The 17,217-nt window shown below is 38.7% G+C and overlaps 1 protein-coding gene across 4 annotated transcripts in view; it reads right to left on the minus strand.

The window, feature by feature from the left end:
• LOC124796435 (cAMP-specific 3',5'-cyclic phosphodiesterase 4A-like) overlaps positions 1–17,217 on the minus strand; it is a 323,597-nt gene that overhangs the window by 215,391 nt on the left and 90,989 nt on the right. For 3 of the 4 annotated variants that reach the window (XM_047260626.1, XM_047260625.1, XM_047260624.1), the window contains exons 5-6: positions 12,519–12,650; positions 11,951–11,986 (exon numbers count right to left, since the gene is read on the minus strand). In XM_047260626.1, coding sequence (XP_047116582.1) covers positions 11,951–11,986; positions 12,519–12,650 — 168 coding nt within the window. The remainder of the gene's footprint in view (positions 1–11,950; positions 11,987–12,518; positions 12,651–17,217) is intronic. The other variant, XM_047260627.1, reaches the window with a different exon arrangement.

The raw sequence follows: 17,217 nt of genomic DNA on the forward strand, positions 1-17,217 counted from the left end.
CACATTTTCAACAGTTCATTAACAAATGGAGTCTTTCCTTCCTGCTTAAAGACAGTGAAACTAAAACCACTGTTCAAAAAGGGTAAGAAAGAAGACATAGCCAATTATAGACCTATTGCCTTGCTATCTACATTTTCTAAAATACTAGAAAAAATTTTTCATAAGAGGTTGCTAGATTTTCTAGAAAAGTGCAAAATATTATCCACAACCCAACATGGCTTCCGGAAAGGCCGATCAACAGAAACAGCAATATATGAATTTCTGGGTGAAGTACTCGAAAAAATTGATACTGGACAAAAAGTAACTGGCATATGCCTTGATCTGTCTAAGGCTTTTGACATCATAGACCACACTCTATTGCTGCAGAAGCTTGAAAGAATTGGTATCAGAGGTATGCCTAACAGCTGGCTTAGATCATATCTTACTGACCGCAAGCAAGTAGTAGAAATACATTTTCACAAAGAAAATAAATCAACAAGACACTATTCTGATTATAAAGCAGTAAAATATGGAGTACCGCAGGGCTCGGTACTGGGCCCTATCCTATTTTTGCTATATATAAATGACCTAACATCAGCCAACCAGTACCATAGCACTATCCAGTTTGCAGATGACACAAGCATATTAGTCAGCGGGAAGACTGCAGAGATACTACAGACAAGACTGTCTGAAGCATTAACAAATGTTGTAAACTGGTTCAACCAAAACAAACTAATAATAAATAAAAGCAAAACAGTAGCATTAAATTTTCATAATATCAAGAGAAACATTGAAGAGGATATAAGAATTCAGATGTCAGACACGGATATTGCAAGTGTGCCTAATACAAAATTTCTGGGGGTCTGGCTACAGGATAATCTTAGATGGGAAACTCACATTGACAACATATTAAAGAAGCTAAGTACCATGTGTTATTTAATGAGAGTGCTAGAAAACTGCTGTCATAAGGACTGTCTAATGACAGTTTACTATTCTAATATACATTCTGTCCTAAAATATGGGATCACTTTTTGGGGTAACTCGCCATCCTGCCTAAAACTCTTCAGGATGCAAAAGAGAATAGTGAGAATCATGGCTGGAATAAAAAGGAACAAACCATGTAGACCATTATTTAAAAGGATGGGGATTCTTCCCCTTCCATGTATTTTCCTATTTGAAAGTGCAATGTTTATAAAGAAATATACAATAACAAATCCTAGTATCCTCCCCAAAAATGAAAATGTCCATCATCATAATACAAGACAGAAAACTGACTTTCATGTACTCCATACAAAAACCAGTTTGTGCCAAAAAGGAACATTACACCATGGAAAAATTATCTACAATAAATTGCCAAGAGAAATTAAAGTAATGACAGATGTAAAAAATTTTAAAGCAGCATTAAAAGAATATCTGTTGACACATTGCTTTTATAGTGTGGAAGAGTTCCTCCAAAATCCTCGGGAGTCTAAGTGATGATTATGCAAATACTGTAACCATTAATATTGGCCTATAAATACATTCAGATGTAATTCTCAAGTTTATAATGGGGTTCAAGTATAAGTTGTATAGCGACTTGCCCAGTATATGAAGTAAAATTCTGTGAATGTAATTCTCTAGTGTACATGTCAGTTCATAGTGTAGAAGAGTTCCTCAAAAATCCTTAGAGCTTAAGTGAGGATCATGCAAATACTTTAATCGTTAATATTGGCTTATACATGTATTCAGTTGTAAACTTCAAGTTTCTAATGTGGTTTAATTATAACTCACACATTGACTTGCCCAGTATATGAAGTGCTGTAAAATTTTGTGAACATAATTTTCTAGTCTCTAAAGTGTTTTAATTATAAGATATACTTTGACCTGTCCAATATCTGATGTGCTGTACTGTACATGTAAGATTTACTGGACCAATAAATACAATACAATACAATACAATACAATCTAATATGACTATGAAAATCAAGTTTGTTAACAAGATTCTGGAAGGTGAAGCATTAAGCTCAAATCAATACACTAATGATGGCACAACCTATGTGAGTTTGAGGAAGGATGTTTAGGTAGATTTTGGTCAGAGTCGGAAGTGGGGGGGGGGGGGGGCAGGGGGGGGGCAGGGGGGGGGGCGAGGGGGGGGGCCGGGGGGGGGGGGGGGTGGACGACACCAGGGAAACACACACACACACACGAAATATTTTCTACCACATGTAAATAAAATAACTATGCGGTTACTGATTTTTCAAACACTTATGTGCAAATAATTTACATGTGGTAACTTACTATTTTTGCATGTACTGTGTTACTTTTATACAGGTTATAAATAAGTCATGATTTATATTTTATTATGTTCTTTCATGAGAAGTAATTAGTTTAATTTTTTACAGTGTTATTGGTCAATGTTTAGAGTAACCCTAAAGTTAAAGGCTCAATCAATTCCTCCTGAGCATTTATTCAGTTCTGGAAATGATTTTCTTTGTGGTATATAGTAAGTTGAATGTCATAATGCTGCATTTGGAATCTGTAACATGGTAATGAGAAAATGAATGTTTCTGTAAGGTGAATTTATTTTTAATGATGGTGTTTAGTGATGAACTGTAAGATGAGAATATTTTGTGAGAAGTGAGAATTGATAAAACTGTCTTATGGTTTTACAATGAGGATAAAAGAAATTTAATTTTTTTACATAAATTAATTAGACTGAGAAAATATTATTATAGTCAGCCAGCATTAGCAATGCCAAAACATCTAGTGCTTTACTGAATAAAAGATATGTTTATGGAAAATGAAAAAGTAAAAATTTTAAAAGCTGTGTCAGTTCAGTTATTATTATGGTGTCTTTGTGAGGGAAGGACATAATGGAGAGAGTTGTTTTTCAGACCTATGTGTAGTTAATGATTAACATATTTTTCTTGGTTTATAATAAAACACAAACCTTTTCTGAGCGCCACACTGAGTGAACTTAATTACAACCAGATTATCAGCTCCCTAACAAACTATTGTGACCAACAAGTGAATGTGGTAGCAGCTAGGTATCAGTTCTTTTATTGCAAAAAACGGTCAGAACAAATATCGCGAGTGGGTAACAGATTTTCAGGGTATGACAAGAAAATGCAAATTTAAATGTGCTTGTGGTGCTTATATTCAGACATTATATTGCGTGATCGTGTATAATGGGCCTGATGTTAAAATCAGAGAACAAATTTTGAGGAACAGTCTGATCCATCATTTCAGCAGGTAGTGCAAATATTAGAATAGTATGATTCCGGTGCCTTGTCGGCTCATACATTTAAGCATTTAGCTATTTGTCGGTTTGAGTCCCTTAGTTGCGATCACCCCATTCCGCAACAGCGGTGTGCACTAGCCACACTGGGTAAACAACCGTTCACACCATGTAGACAGGCGACTACCCAGGTGAACAAAATTAAGTCTTGCCCTCGGTGTTATACACGGCACAAATGCCAAGACTGCCGCTCCCGACAAGCTCAGTGTTACGCTTGTGGTAGGGAAGGACATGAGCAATGTGTATGTTTGCAATGGAACAAACATAAGCATTCAGCCCACTCACAAAACTCTTGTCACAAGGCCCATGCAGTATATTCAAAGTCTGCAACTAGCAAGTACGCAGATTCATCTGTGATGTGTCAGTCAAACAAACTTTTTGTTCATTTACTTATTTGTCGGAAATGTGGGAAATTTCAGTTGGACACGGGTGCCTCCATGACATTGCCCAATCGTCGCACATATGAACTGTTAGGCTCCCCATGCTGTCTGTAACTATCACGCAACTGAAAGCTTATAATGGACAAGACATTCCCTTTCTCGGAACATGTACTTTGCCTGCTATGTATCGCTCGCATACATGAACAGTGACATTTACAGTGCTACAGTCACATGAGTGTGAGAACATTCTTTTGACTTGTGTGGCTTTAACATTCACGACAATGTGCCGTCAATGTCAGCATTCAATGCAAAAGACAGTGTAGCTAGCTTGCTAAAAGACTTCTTGGAACTCTTTTCTGAAGGTTTAGGCAAAGCTAACGTTGCACATATTATGCTGAAAGAAAATGCTCAGCTGAAATTTTTCTGGGCCAAAACTGTTCCCATTGCATTACGGGACAAACTCATGGCTGAAAAAGAATTGCAAGACAGCGGAGTTGTTATGCCCATATCAGCTAGTGAAGGGTAAGTCCACTGGTTTTACTTCCCAAATCTTCAGGTCACATTTGCCTCTGTGTTGACTTTAAGTCTACAGTCAACCCATAAACAGTCATTGATACTTATCCACTACCACACCCAGGAAATCTCATGGACAAATTAGGCACTGGATGCTATTTTTCAAAACCTGATTTGCGTGATGCTTATCTTGGTATACTGCTCAATGAAGAATCTCAAAAAGTGTGTGTAGTGAATACTCACTTGGACTTGCTTAAATATTTGTGTTTGCCTTTTGGCAGTGCTTCTGCACCCGCCATTTTTCAACGGTATTTGGAACAGCTGACTGGACAGGTGCCAAACCGTTCAAACTATTTGGACAATACTGTAGTAGCAGGTCATACACCTGAACAACATACTGCAAATTTACGTGCTTTTTTTCATTTGTTATCTGATGCAGGACAAAAGCGTATACTGGACAAGTGTGATTTTTTTTTTAACCAGAATTGCAGTTTCTTGGTCATGTCATAAACAGTCAAGGTGTAAATCCTCTGCAGTCGCATCTGTTAGCCATATGAGACTTGCCAGTTCCTCACAATATTACAGAACTGCAGTCAGTTTTAGGGAAAATGAACTATTATATTCGGTACACACTGAATGCTGAACAAATCATGGCTTCATTGCATTGCAAGAATGTCCCCTTTGTTTGGACAGATGAGTGCCAACTAGCTTTTCAAAAACTGAAGATGCACTGCTCAGTGATCAATGCTTAGTTCACTTTGATCCTGAAAAACCAGTTGTATTGCAAATTGATGCTTCCTCTTATGGAATCAGTGCACTGGTTTTGTACAGAATTGGTGATAAAGACAGACCTATTGCTTTTGCATCAAAAGTTTTATCCAAAGCTCAGTGTAACTATTCACAAATTGAAAAAGAGGCATTGGCTATTGTGTATGGTGTCACAGAATTCCACCACAATTTGTATGGCACAAAATTCTACTTGGTAACTATTCACAAGCCTTTGCAATCTTTGTTTCATCTGACGAAACTGGTCCCTGTATGAACTGCCCAAAAATTGCGAAGATGGGCTTTGTTGTTGTCTCAATATCAGTACGAGATTGTGTATCGTCCAATAGCTCAACGTGGTAAGGCGGACGCGCTTTCACATCTTCTGATTGGACCTCACACAGACTTTGATGCTTCTGCTGCATCTTGCTATCACATCGATGCTCAGGATTCTGAATTGCTTCAGTCTTTTCTGCTGGACTATAAGAAAATTGCACAGGTCAAGGAAGCTGATCCCAATTTGAACATTTTGCTCAATTATATTCACATATCTTGGCCTCACTCCTTGAATAAAATAAAGAATTCTGTAGTGTACTGATACTTTGCACGTTGGCATAGCCTTGCTGTACAGAAAGGTGTGATTCTCGTTCGAAGTGACACTGGACAATCATGTGTATTCATCCCTAAAGTTTTGCAAAAAGAAATGTTGCAGTTACTTCACCAAGGACATTGGGGAATGGTTTGTACAAAACAGTTAGCACGTTGACACTGTACTTGGCAGGGCTTGGATGCCCACATAGAACAGGTGACTTCACAGTGTCATGCATGTGCAGAAAATAAGTCTGCTCCATCACCAAAGTTCTCTGCTTGGCCCAAGTTGCAATCGCCATGGCAACATGTGCACATAGCCTTTGCGGGACCCTTTTGGAACACTCGCTGGTTAATTGTGATTGACTCATACAGCAAGTTTCCTTTTGCTGTGCCCATGAACTTGACAACACGTAGCACAATTCAGGTGTTGTCTTTGATTTTTTGCCTAGAAGGTTTACCTAAATTAACAGTAGCAGACAATGGACCTCAGTTCACATCACATGAATTTCAAACATTCTGTGAACGCAACGGTATACAGTATCTAACTAGTGCACTGTTCCATCCACAGCCAAACAGCGACGCAGAATGTTTTGTCAGAGCATTCAAGCAGCAGACTGCCAAACTTCCCTCCGCACACACCAGGGATCACGCATTGCAACTGTTTCTTGCCTCGTATCATTCACACCCACGAGATGGACCATTGCCAGGAGAATTGCTTCATGGCCGCCGCCATCATACACTGCTCCATCTGCTCCACCCCCCCACCCCCCTCAACATCTGGCACCACAAGAAGGCCACAATATCGCTTCATGCCACATGATATTGTCTTTTATACAGTTTTTAGTAGCACCAGACAGTGGGTGCGAGGTGAGATCATCCGTCGACTAGGCGCCTGCCTGTATCTTGTTTCAGGTCCACATGGTTTGCAGTGCTGCCATCAAAATCAACTTCATCTCTGTCACGTACATGATGATCTTTCAGTCTCTCTTCCGGCAGATTCATGGGTCCAGAGGACAGCGCGGCCACAGTACTCGCCAGAAGGTGTCAGTACGACACTGTAGGATGATGGGATGGAGACAGAGCCCAGAGCCTTCGCCTCCTCTCGCCCTACCTATGGAGATGGACCCACCCACACCACAGCTATCACTGCCTTCTTCAACTGGTTCATGGCAGCAGGGGGTGGATGCATACCTTTCTGGTCATTTTCCAGGGGACGTTTCCGCTAGAGCGCAGGCCGGATAGTGGGGTACGGCTGGAAGCTGGTCGTACCCTGCAGCTACAGCTTCCAGACCAACAAACTGTGAAGTAATAAAAATTGTAGTTTGTAGGATACTGACTTCAATCTGAAAGTATCAGCTTCCCCTCTCTCCCTGAACAATTATTCCTCCAGGTACTCCAGGGAGCCCCGACACCTATCATCAGCACCCAATTCTTTTCTGAAAAAATTGTGTTGAGCTCCAAACCACCCCTCATCTGATGGCAGACCATTCCAGTATAATTTTCTCTGTGGATATGGCTTTACTGCTACATTCCTCATGACTCAACGTCCAATCAGACTGATGGCACCATCCCATGCCAAACTTCTCAAGGGTACCATGGAAGAGGGATTCCTCAACACCCAGAAGTTGTTGTTCCTGGCTTGATACAGATTCATCAATGATGTATTTGTGGTCTAGACGTGCAATGATGACCATCTCCTGAATTTCCTGCAAAATGTAACTCCTTTTTCCGATACATATTCACCTAGTCTCCATCAAAAGCTGTATTTATGGATGTTGATGTACACCTCTCATCAAGGCTCTCACTGAAACCTCAATCCAGCAACAACCAGTCAGCTACAGTATCTCCTACTCCTACATCTATATCTACATCTACATCTACATTTATACTCCACAAACCACCCAATGGTGTGTGGCGGAGGGCACTTTACGTGCCACTGTTACTACCTCACTTTCCTGTTCCAGTTGCGTATGGTTCGCGGAAAGAACGACTGCCGGAAAGCCTCCGTGCGTGCTCAAATCTCTGTAATTTTACATTCGTGATCTCCTTGGGAGGTATAAGTAGGGGGAAGCAATATATTCAATACCTCATCCAGAAACGCACCATCTCGAAACCTGGACAGCAAGCTACACCGCGATGCAGAGTGCCTCTCTTGCAGAGTTCGCAAAACATCTCCATAATGCTATCACACTTACCAAATAACCCTGTGACGAAACACGCCACTCTTCTTTGAATCTTCTCTATCTCCTCCATCAACCCAATCTGGCAATCTGGTACGGATCCCACACTGATGAGCAATACTCAAGTATAGGTCGAACGAGTGTTTTGTAAGCCACCTCCTTTGTTGATGGACTACATTTTCTAAGGACTCTTCCAATGAATCTCAACCTGGTACCCGCCTTACCAACAATTAATTTTATATGCTCATTCCACTTCAAATCGTTCCGCATGCATACTCCCAGATATTTTACAGAAGTAACTGCTACCAGTGTTTGTTCTACTATCGTATAATCATACAATAAAGGATCCTTCTTTCTATGTATACGCAATACATTACATTTGTCTATGTTAAGGGTCAGTTGCCACTCCCTGCAACAAGTGCCTATCCGCTGCAGATCTTCCTGCATTTTGCTACAATTTTCTAATGCTGCAACTTCTCTGTATACTACAGCATCATCCGCGGAAAGCCGCATGGAACTTCCGACACAATCTACTAGGTCATCTATATATAATGTGAAAAGCAGTGGTGCCATAACACTCCCCTGTGGCATGCCAGAGGTTACTTTAACGTCTGTAGACATCTCTCCATTCAGAACAACATGCTGTGTTCTGTTTGCTAAAAACTCTTCAATCCAGCCACACAGCTGGGAATAAAAAAAGGTAGATACGACAATGAAAAATGCACCACATTGTAGAACATCTCAAAGAATCTATATTCCCACATCAGAAGGGCCAAGTATCATTGCCAGTGTCCAACATGGTCGCATGAAGTGAAAATGGCAACTCCACAGCAGGGCGTGCAAGCAGTAGTGTGGTTTGCCAAAACAAAATCGCCAATTACTGTCAAAGAAATTATTGTCATGTGTATGAATGAGATCCACTTGATGTGAAAACAATTAAGGAATGGTATAGGAAGTTTCTGGCAACAGGAAGTGTTCTGAAACATTCTGGTGGTGCACGTTATGGAGTTTCAGAAGAGACAGTGGAGGACATCAGACAAACATTTCTCAGAAGCCCACATAAGTCAATTTGTGAAGCATCTAGGCAATTAGATGTACCTCGATCAGCATTGCATTGTGTAGTTCACCATCGTCTTCATGTGTGTGCTTACAAAGTGCAAATTCTGCAACATCTGATGCCAAACGACAAACCACGCCAACAACAATTTGCTGCAGATATGCGGCAGCACATTGATATGGATGCCAGCTTCCTGGAAAGATGTTTATTCTCAGATGAGGCAATCTTTCATCTATCAGGAAGAATTAATAGGCATAATGTTTGGATTTGGGGTTCACAAAATCCGCATATTGTTATTTAACATGTTCATGATAGCCCTAAATTAAATGTCTGGTGTGTGCTAACGCATGACAGGATTGTTGGATCATTCTTCTTTGCGAAACAAACAGTGAATGGGTCAGTGTATCTGGACATGTTGGAGCAGTTTCTGTACCCTCAAATACAAGATTTGCAACCGAAAATCATTTTTCAACAAGATGGAGCTCTGCCAGATTGGTCAACAGCTGTTCACAAGTTTCTGGATAGGAAATTTCCCAATTGTTCGACCAGATGTAGTGGACCCATTTCCTGACCACCACGTTCACCTGACATTATGCCACTTGATTTCTTCATGTGGGGATTCCTGAATGACTGTGTATATGTGACCAAAGTAGAGGATATTCCTACATTGCGACTTCATATCACTAATGCGATCGCAACAATAACAGAGGAAATGTTACAAAGAACTTGGCAAGAAATTGAATATAGACCCGATATTCTTTGTGCCACAAATGGTTCACATGTAGATGTGTACTGACGATAAATAAATAAATTCTTTGAGATGCTCTACAATGCGCTGCATTTTTCATTGTCGTATCTACTGTGGTTTTTTTCTTTTTTTTTTCCTGGGTCTCTGAAATCAGGGAGGTTTGAGTGGAACACCCTGTATCTTCTCATCCTGCCACCCTCCTGGATTAGCTTAATTTATAGGGGCTTTTGGAATTTTATCTCCATATGCCCTGCGCCCTTACACACACACACACACACACACACACACACACACACACACACACACACACACACACACACTCTCTCTCTCTCTCTCTCTCTCTCTCTCTCTCTCTCTCTCTCTCTCTCTCTTCCTATTCCTTAATTGCATTGTTCTTTCCACATTTCTCTCTCTCTTCCTCTTTTAATTCCTCTTTACTTCTTACACTACACAGTATCTCATCTGAAGCTGTCACAGTGCTTACTGTTCTACTATTTCTGAAACCCCTAACCTCTCTGACAGTTTTTCCTTCACCTCTGATTTCCTTCCACCTCACAACAGATGTGCCCCTCTCAGCCTACGGTGAGTGATCTATTACTACCTAAACCCTTTTTCAACCTTCCCCACACAGTCTCAAGAAGTAAGGTGCAGTGCTGAAAGCTAAGGAGTATTATTTTCTGCTTTATGTCAGTTGTGATGGGAGTTGCACCTCCTGGAGTCGAGAGGGTTTACTAACCTAAAAAGTAGCTCCCCAGATGGATTCTAACTTCCTTATGTCGCCACTTTTGACTACATCCTATACTTGCACAGATACTGTGGGTTCCATATAAGAAGTGATGTATATAATTAAAATCAAAGCCCAGTTATTAGGCGTGAAATACTATAGTGGAGTGTCTATGTTGTTCTAATGTACTTTACAATGTCCTTCAGACATGCCTGCACTGCAGTGATCAACAACTGTATGAAATAAGAGAATCACATTCACATTTGCAAACATTGCTGAACTTTGGCCTCGCTATGCATTGGCGACAATGAAAATTTCTTCATGAGTCAGTAGTTGAAACCAGATCTACCACTTTATGTGAATGGTTGCCTTGTCTATCTCGGCCACTCCCCTTGTGGACCCAAACTTCTATATGTCACCACTTTCGTCTACATCCTATACTCTACAGATACTCATGCACAAATTTACATTGTCACTAATGGATAGTGTAGCTAAATATTAGCAAAATTTGCAAAGCAAATATGGTTCTCATATGTCATACAGCTGTCGACTGGTGCAGCACCTGTTCCTTCCGACATGCACACATGTCTGAGGGGCCATGCAAAGTACATCACAATACCACAGACCCTGCAACAAAGTAAGTATTTCCTACTTCTAATAGATATGCTTCTTTGTCATTTTTCTTTTTTTTTCAGAGACAACACACAGGAAGCTCCCTGTTCACATTTACACAGCATAGTGCCTGCAATTTTTACTTCTTAATGCAATTCTACTGTGAGTGAAAATGAAAAACCAAAACTTTGCGCCAATATATGCAGACTATAGATGTTCTTATTAATCATAGTCCATAGAAACAGCCTTCAAAATTAAATCAGTTAGTCACTAAATAAGTCTGCAAATAGAAATCTGTTCAGCATTTCTTCCTGGATTTAGGATATTCATATTCACTGAGGTAAACATTTCAGCTCATAACAACTAAGAACTACTTTTACATCATAATTCCTTGCAAGCCAGCTAATCTTTTAGTTCAACAATGTAATATAAATGCAATAAGCTCTTAAAAATGAAAGGAAAAGAAATGAAAAGGAAGGTTACTGCCAGTCCAGATATAAAAGAAAATAAAAAATAATAAAGATTGCAGCAACAGAGAGATCTGCAAAACTGGTAACTCAATTTATATCTCTCTTCAGTATCATGCTGAAGCCTTTGTCAAAATAGGAATTATAATGAATAAATATACACATGTACATTATTTTATGTTGGGGTACAGATCATCTGAAGACTTCTACAGCTTTCCTTGCCTATCCCTTTGCACTTATGATTAACTGCTACACATACGATGCAATGAATATAAATGATGGTCATCTGTGTCAGATATAAAGCTAACAGCACTATTATATGACACTATTGTTAACATATTTTAAAAATTAGATTTAATTCAGTCTTTCATTGTTACATTACAGCAATCTCAAAAGATCTTAAAAGATTTGGATAAACAATAATTGGTCTAATTTGAAATGAGAATTCTCAATAAACACATGCAAATTAAAATCTGAAATGAATAAGAGAAAGATAAAACTACAGATTTCAGTATTTTGATGAATCAAGTATTAATCTACTGTGCATTTGAGGAAATGGAATGAAACTTCAAAGCTAGTTATAAACAGTATACTAACAAATGAAAATCATGTAACTAAGAGGCTTTAAATTATTGTTAGTTAACAAGAGATCTCTACCTTAATTACAGAGAGAGGTGAGAAAGATTGAGCATGCTGAAACAGATACAATTGTCAAATAAAATATAATGAATATTAACTTCAACACAATATTGCCAAACTTCAACTGCATAAAAGCTTAATGTTACAGATTATCATTGAAGAGCATAGTTATAAGAAGCATCTGCTGTCAGATATCATCATTTATTAAAAATGCTAAGGCCTTCTTTCTCAGATTTCAAAATATCTTTTTTATATTTGTAATGAAAGCAATTTCAGGTACACTCTTTAAAAAATGAGGTCACAGTAATGATAGGCTTACCCATGTTGCAAGTGTATGTGCCATGCAATGAAATACTAGTGCTGTAATAACAATGGAGTGGTAGGTACATTTTCTGAATTATTTAGCATCTGCTTAAGGTAATTAATTTAACAATATCTTTAAGCAACTTAAAACTTATTCTGAAATAAAAGTATGTGTCCAACTGAACTACCTTATTGGAACAAATGGTGAAACTAGGTAACAGTATGAGGACAGAATGCAACACACCATGCAGAGCTACGACGTCCCTCGCAATGTAATACGGACCTCATAGAGGGCAGCCAGGTGATTGGAAGTTGCAATCAGGAAAGGCTGGTTGACGCCTGGGTGGTCAAGGTCATGTGTCACTGCTGCTATCAATGAAGACATGATCTCCAGAGGGGTGAGATGCATCCGGATCTACACAACAGTTAAAAATATAATATTAAACCAACAATGATCTTATCCTAATAGGAGGTGATTTTTTGTTTGACTTTTCTCTGTATATGTAACAAATTAGTGTAATATTTGAAACAGAATGCCAAAAATTCTTTGCATTGACAAGAACCACACTAATGTAACAGTCTTCCAACAACATGTTTCCTTTAAGTAAAAAATTGTGAATATCAGAACAAAACTATAAATAAAAATAAATAAATAAATAAAATTCTGAAGTTCCCAAAATCCCTCTTATATACATTGTCATAATAATGCTGCTCAGGAAAGCAAAGTGAACTCAAATATTCCATTACATTTGTCTACTATCTATCACCTGAAAAAAACAAGCTAACTCAGAGAAGAGAGTTGATTTATATTAGCATTGCAATGTTGACATCTCTGTATATTATCTCAACAGTTATGTGAGAGTCCAAATGGAAAGGGGTAAAATGTATAGCACAGCTTGATGAGTGACCTGGAGAGACAACATACAAGGTGGGAATCAGAGTACATGCTTGAGGGGTGTCAACTCATCAACCAAAGTAGCTTTTGGGGAGCTGCTTTGGTCATTTTAGCGATGAGTTAACATGGATATGCATTACTTAAAGCAGCATTTGATGTTGCCGCTCCCAATATTTTTTCTGTAATTGTGGTCACAATATATATAACACAATACATCTAAGTTGTCCGTAATTCATGCTTACATTCCTCAAAAGTGTATCTGTATCATATCAAGTGAATTCATTGTCATATGTGGAATAAATTAATTTTTTTGGATAAAAGTTTCTTTTTGTTGAGGTTTTGGTGATCATTTTTCATTATTTTTCATGTAAGGCACAATCAATTATCATGAATGGCAGTTCTGCTTAACTGATAATGAGCATGAAGATACACACAAATCCTCCTGCTGATGTTTTTAGATTTTCATTTCTGCCCTGCAGTAACCATACATTATTTTCTGAACATATAATGGTTTAATACTCAAATGTCGGCACAGTGGCATTTTCTCAAGTGAAATGGACTCGATAAAAAAAAAAAAAAAAAAACCTCTTAGAAATGGCAGAACCATTTTCTTGTCCTGCTGTCTACCAGTGGCACTCTCACCACCAATCTACAAATATTTTGAGCCATATCAACCACATTTGTTCATCTACTGAACTAAAATAAAACAATATGTGAAGTTGCTGCTTTTTCCTGCTTGGTTGTCCATTTTCATTTTAAGCATAAACTTTCTTGAAATTTACTAAATTAAAGGTATATATAAAAGCATAACACAAAAGTAAAGACTGACATTTGGCAAATGGTGAACAATGTCTTAGCAAACCATATTCGTTATTATCTTTTCTTGTGTTTGGTTCACATAATATTTTCTAAGGATGTTTTCTCCTCTGACTATTAATGTTATTTCCAATTGTCATAACTGTAATTTTGAATGTAGAGCTATTTTTAATTGTAGCATGTGAATTACAGTGTTTGTATCATAAACAACACATCTCAAACAATATAAAATGTAAGTCACAACGCTACGTAGTAACAACTACAGAACAAGCAATTCCCCTTTCATGCTTGATTATACATAAAAAAAATTTAGGTATTCTATGGCAAATACAGACATATCATGCCATAGACAACACAGTTCATCTCCAACAGCTTTACATATAGCCTGAGCTGTCTGAAATGTTTTCAAGCTTAAACTGTGTTGAAGTCAGGTGTAGAGCCAAATTCCACCAGTGGAATGCTCATTCTGTTTTGCGTCAAGGGACCCCATAAATTTACAGTTTCATCATCTCTAGAATCTACTTGTATCAACACAGATAAATTCTAGTCAACGGAGAACCTCCATGTTCTGATTAAAAAGCAGGATGGAATAACTCAGACTTATGGGCACTTTAATGCTAATTAATGCCCAACACAAAGTATTGATTTCACTCATCTGAAAAGCTTCTGACTAAATTTTCTTGAGGACAATGTCTTTTGAATACAGATCAGGCAGAAGCCACTCTGTAGCTTCCATCTTAATAGCAATTGGGTGAAGCTTCCGAACAGTATACAGCTATCCAGTCTTGTATCAATGCCTGTGGCATCTCCTAGGAATTTTCAGTTCTTTATCAATGTTTCACAGGTTCCTGGAACAAATAATGTACCACATTCGATGTTTTTGAACTATTTAGACAACATAACCACTATAGGGTCATAAAAGAAGACCAAATGGCAAACACTGAACAACTGTTTCATACATCTCTCAAAAAGCCAGTCCAAAGTGGTGTTTCTTAATCTATTTTTTCAGCTAGTACTCATCTGGGACATCACAAGCAGCCATCCAATTGTATCTCATCACCAGACTAAAAAAAATCACTGAAGATTATCTATTGCATTAAGTTTATTCTGCTTATTGCAGCTATATTTGTTCCTCCACCAACTCCATCAAAATGACACCCATTTCATTTATTGTACCACATGCAAAACAGTACATAGGTGGGATTCATGTCGGCTCCTAGCTTTGTTCTTTCCACACCAGGGAAGCCATCGTGGTTACCAAAGAACTATCACAAAATGGCACCAGAGTTCAAATGGCTCTGAACACTATGGCACTTAACATCTGAGGTCATCAGTCCTCTAGAACTTAGAACTACTTAAACCTAACTAACCTAAGGACATCACATACATCCATGCCCGAGCCAGGATTCGAACATGCGACCGTAGCAGTCGCGCCGTTCTAGTCTGAAGCGCCTAGAACCGCTTGGCCACACCGGCCGGTGGCATCAGAGTACTCCCCTCCCATAGGCAGTCAGAAAGAATTGACTATTCATTTCAGAAATGCTGTCCATAAATTAATGCACTTTCTCCCAGAATGAAGAGGAGGTTCTGCCACCATGTATACATTAAGTGACTTTTATACTGATACAGTCTTCAGTACAGTGTGTTTCATTAGGCTCACCCAGCTCTGACAGGGTACGAGATATCACAGAATGACTGAAGCAGCCATGCCTTAGTGTTGCAGACAGTCCTTGCATTCATGCATTTTGGGTAGGTTTTGGCTTTAATGTGACAGGCAACTGATCCAGTCGTCACCCTGTATTTTACCAGTAACACCATCTGTTGGTACAGTTAGGTATTATTTCAGTCAACTTATGTGAGTCAAATGAGGTATAATATGGACAGAGTAGCTGACTACTCACTATTGTTAGTGGTCCAGTATCAATGACAACATTGAGCACCTAGCACAGGAATGCAAATTTTTCACCTACTACCAGGTAGCAGCTAGATAGAACTTCACCTCATGGCTAACACCACTTAAAAACAAAGCACTCAGACTCTCTAATTTAAAATGTAGGATGATACATGAATACAATTTAAAATATGTACCAGATACTTAAGTTAATATCATGAGTCCATTTGCAGGAACCATCATCGTGATGCATGAGCCCCATTCAGTGGATGTCCAGGCACCATTAGGTATGATTATCCAGCATCATAATCAAATAATACTGCTGCAATTCAACTTACTTGAGTAAGTGGAGCTCATCCCATACACAGCAGACACCAGAAAACCTTACATATGACAGTAGCTATCCTGTACACTCTAAAATCTAAATCTGACTCCCCATTCAGCCATTCTTCTCAAATTTAAAGGACAATGAACCTCAGTCACAATGGAATGTCACCATAGTGTCCCCACCATCTGGAACTTCAGACATTAAACAATACTCATCTCCCCAAAATTTTCAGAATCACTTGTCATATTACAATGCTAATGCTGTTTTTAAGTTCCAGACAGCATTCTGCAGCATGTGGCCTCACTGTGCTCATCAGGAGGAAGTAACACAACTGATTGGATATACTAGAATCGACACTTCAGGCAGTGCTCTGGCAAAGAATCAGCAATTCCATCAGAATGTTCAGGCACTTTTGGTCATTGCCCTAAAGATAATGCCTCAGCTAGCATTATAACACTATGTAGATATGTTCTCTCTCTCTCTCTCTCTCTCTCTCTCTCTCTCTCTCTCTCTGACACACACACGTGTGCTTGTGAACATGCGTGCACACACCCACACTCTTTAGCAGCTGGATTAAGTGCTGGATTGTTGCTGCTCATCCTCATCCATCTACTCTTAGTCTGCTAATCCAGTTTCACTCATCACACAGTTTATTCAACCACTTGGGTTTTTACCTTTACTGAGAAATATTGGGACAATATTTAGAAAGAGGCAGCCAATATACATCAATGCAACATGTACTTTACAAAAAAACAAAGGTTTCTCTTTAATTATGTATAAGGCCCTTTGTTCACTTTATTAAAATTAAAGCTGGGTGTAGACTTTGTATAATCTCAGCCAGCAACCATAGCTAAAACAACAAACACAACTCTAGTCAACTGTGAGTTTAACTTCTACACTGGTATCTTCAGAATAATAATTCACAGTTATGCTGCTGTGAATATAGATCTCACAGTCAGCTTCAGTCATAGTTTGTCTTGAGATAGTGGCAGACCATGCTGTTAAAATATCAGTTATGTAGAATATGACTGCCTGATTACATTCCTCAAAGT

This window comes from Schistocerca piceifrons, chromosome 4 (assembly GCF_021461385.2).
Source record: "Schistocerca piceifrons isolate TAMUIC-IGC-003096 chromosome 4, iqSchPice1.1, whole genome shotgun sequence".
NCBI lineage: Eukaryota > Metazoa > Arthropoda > Insecta > Orthoptera > Acrididae > Schistocerca > Schistocerca piceifrons.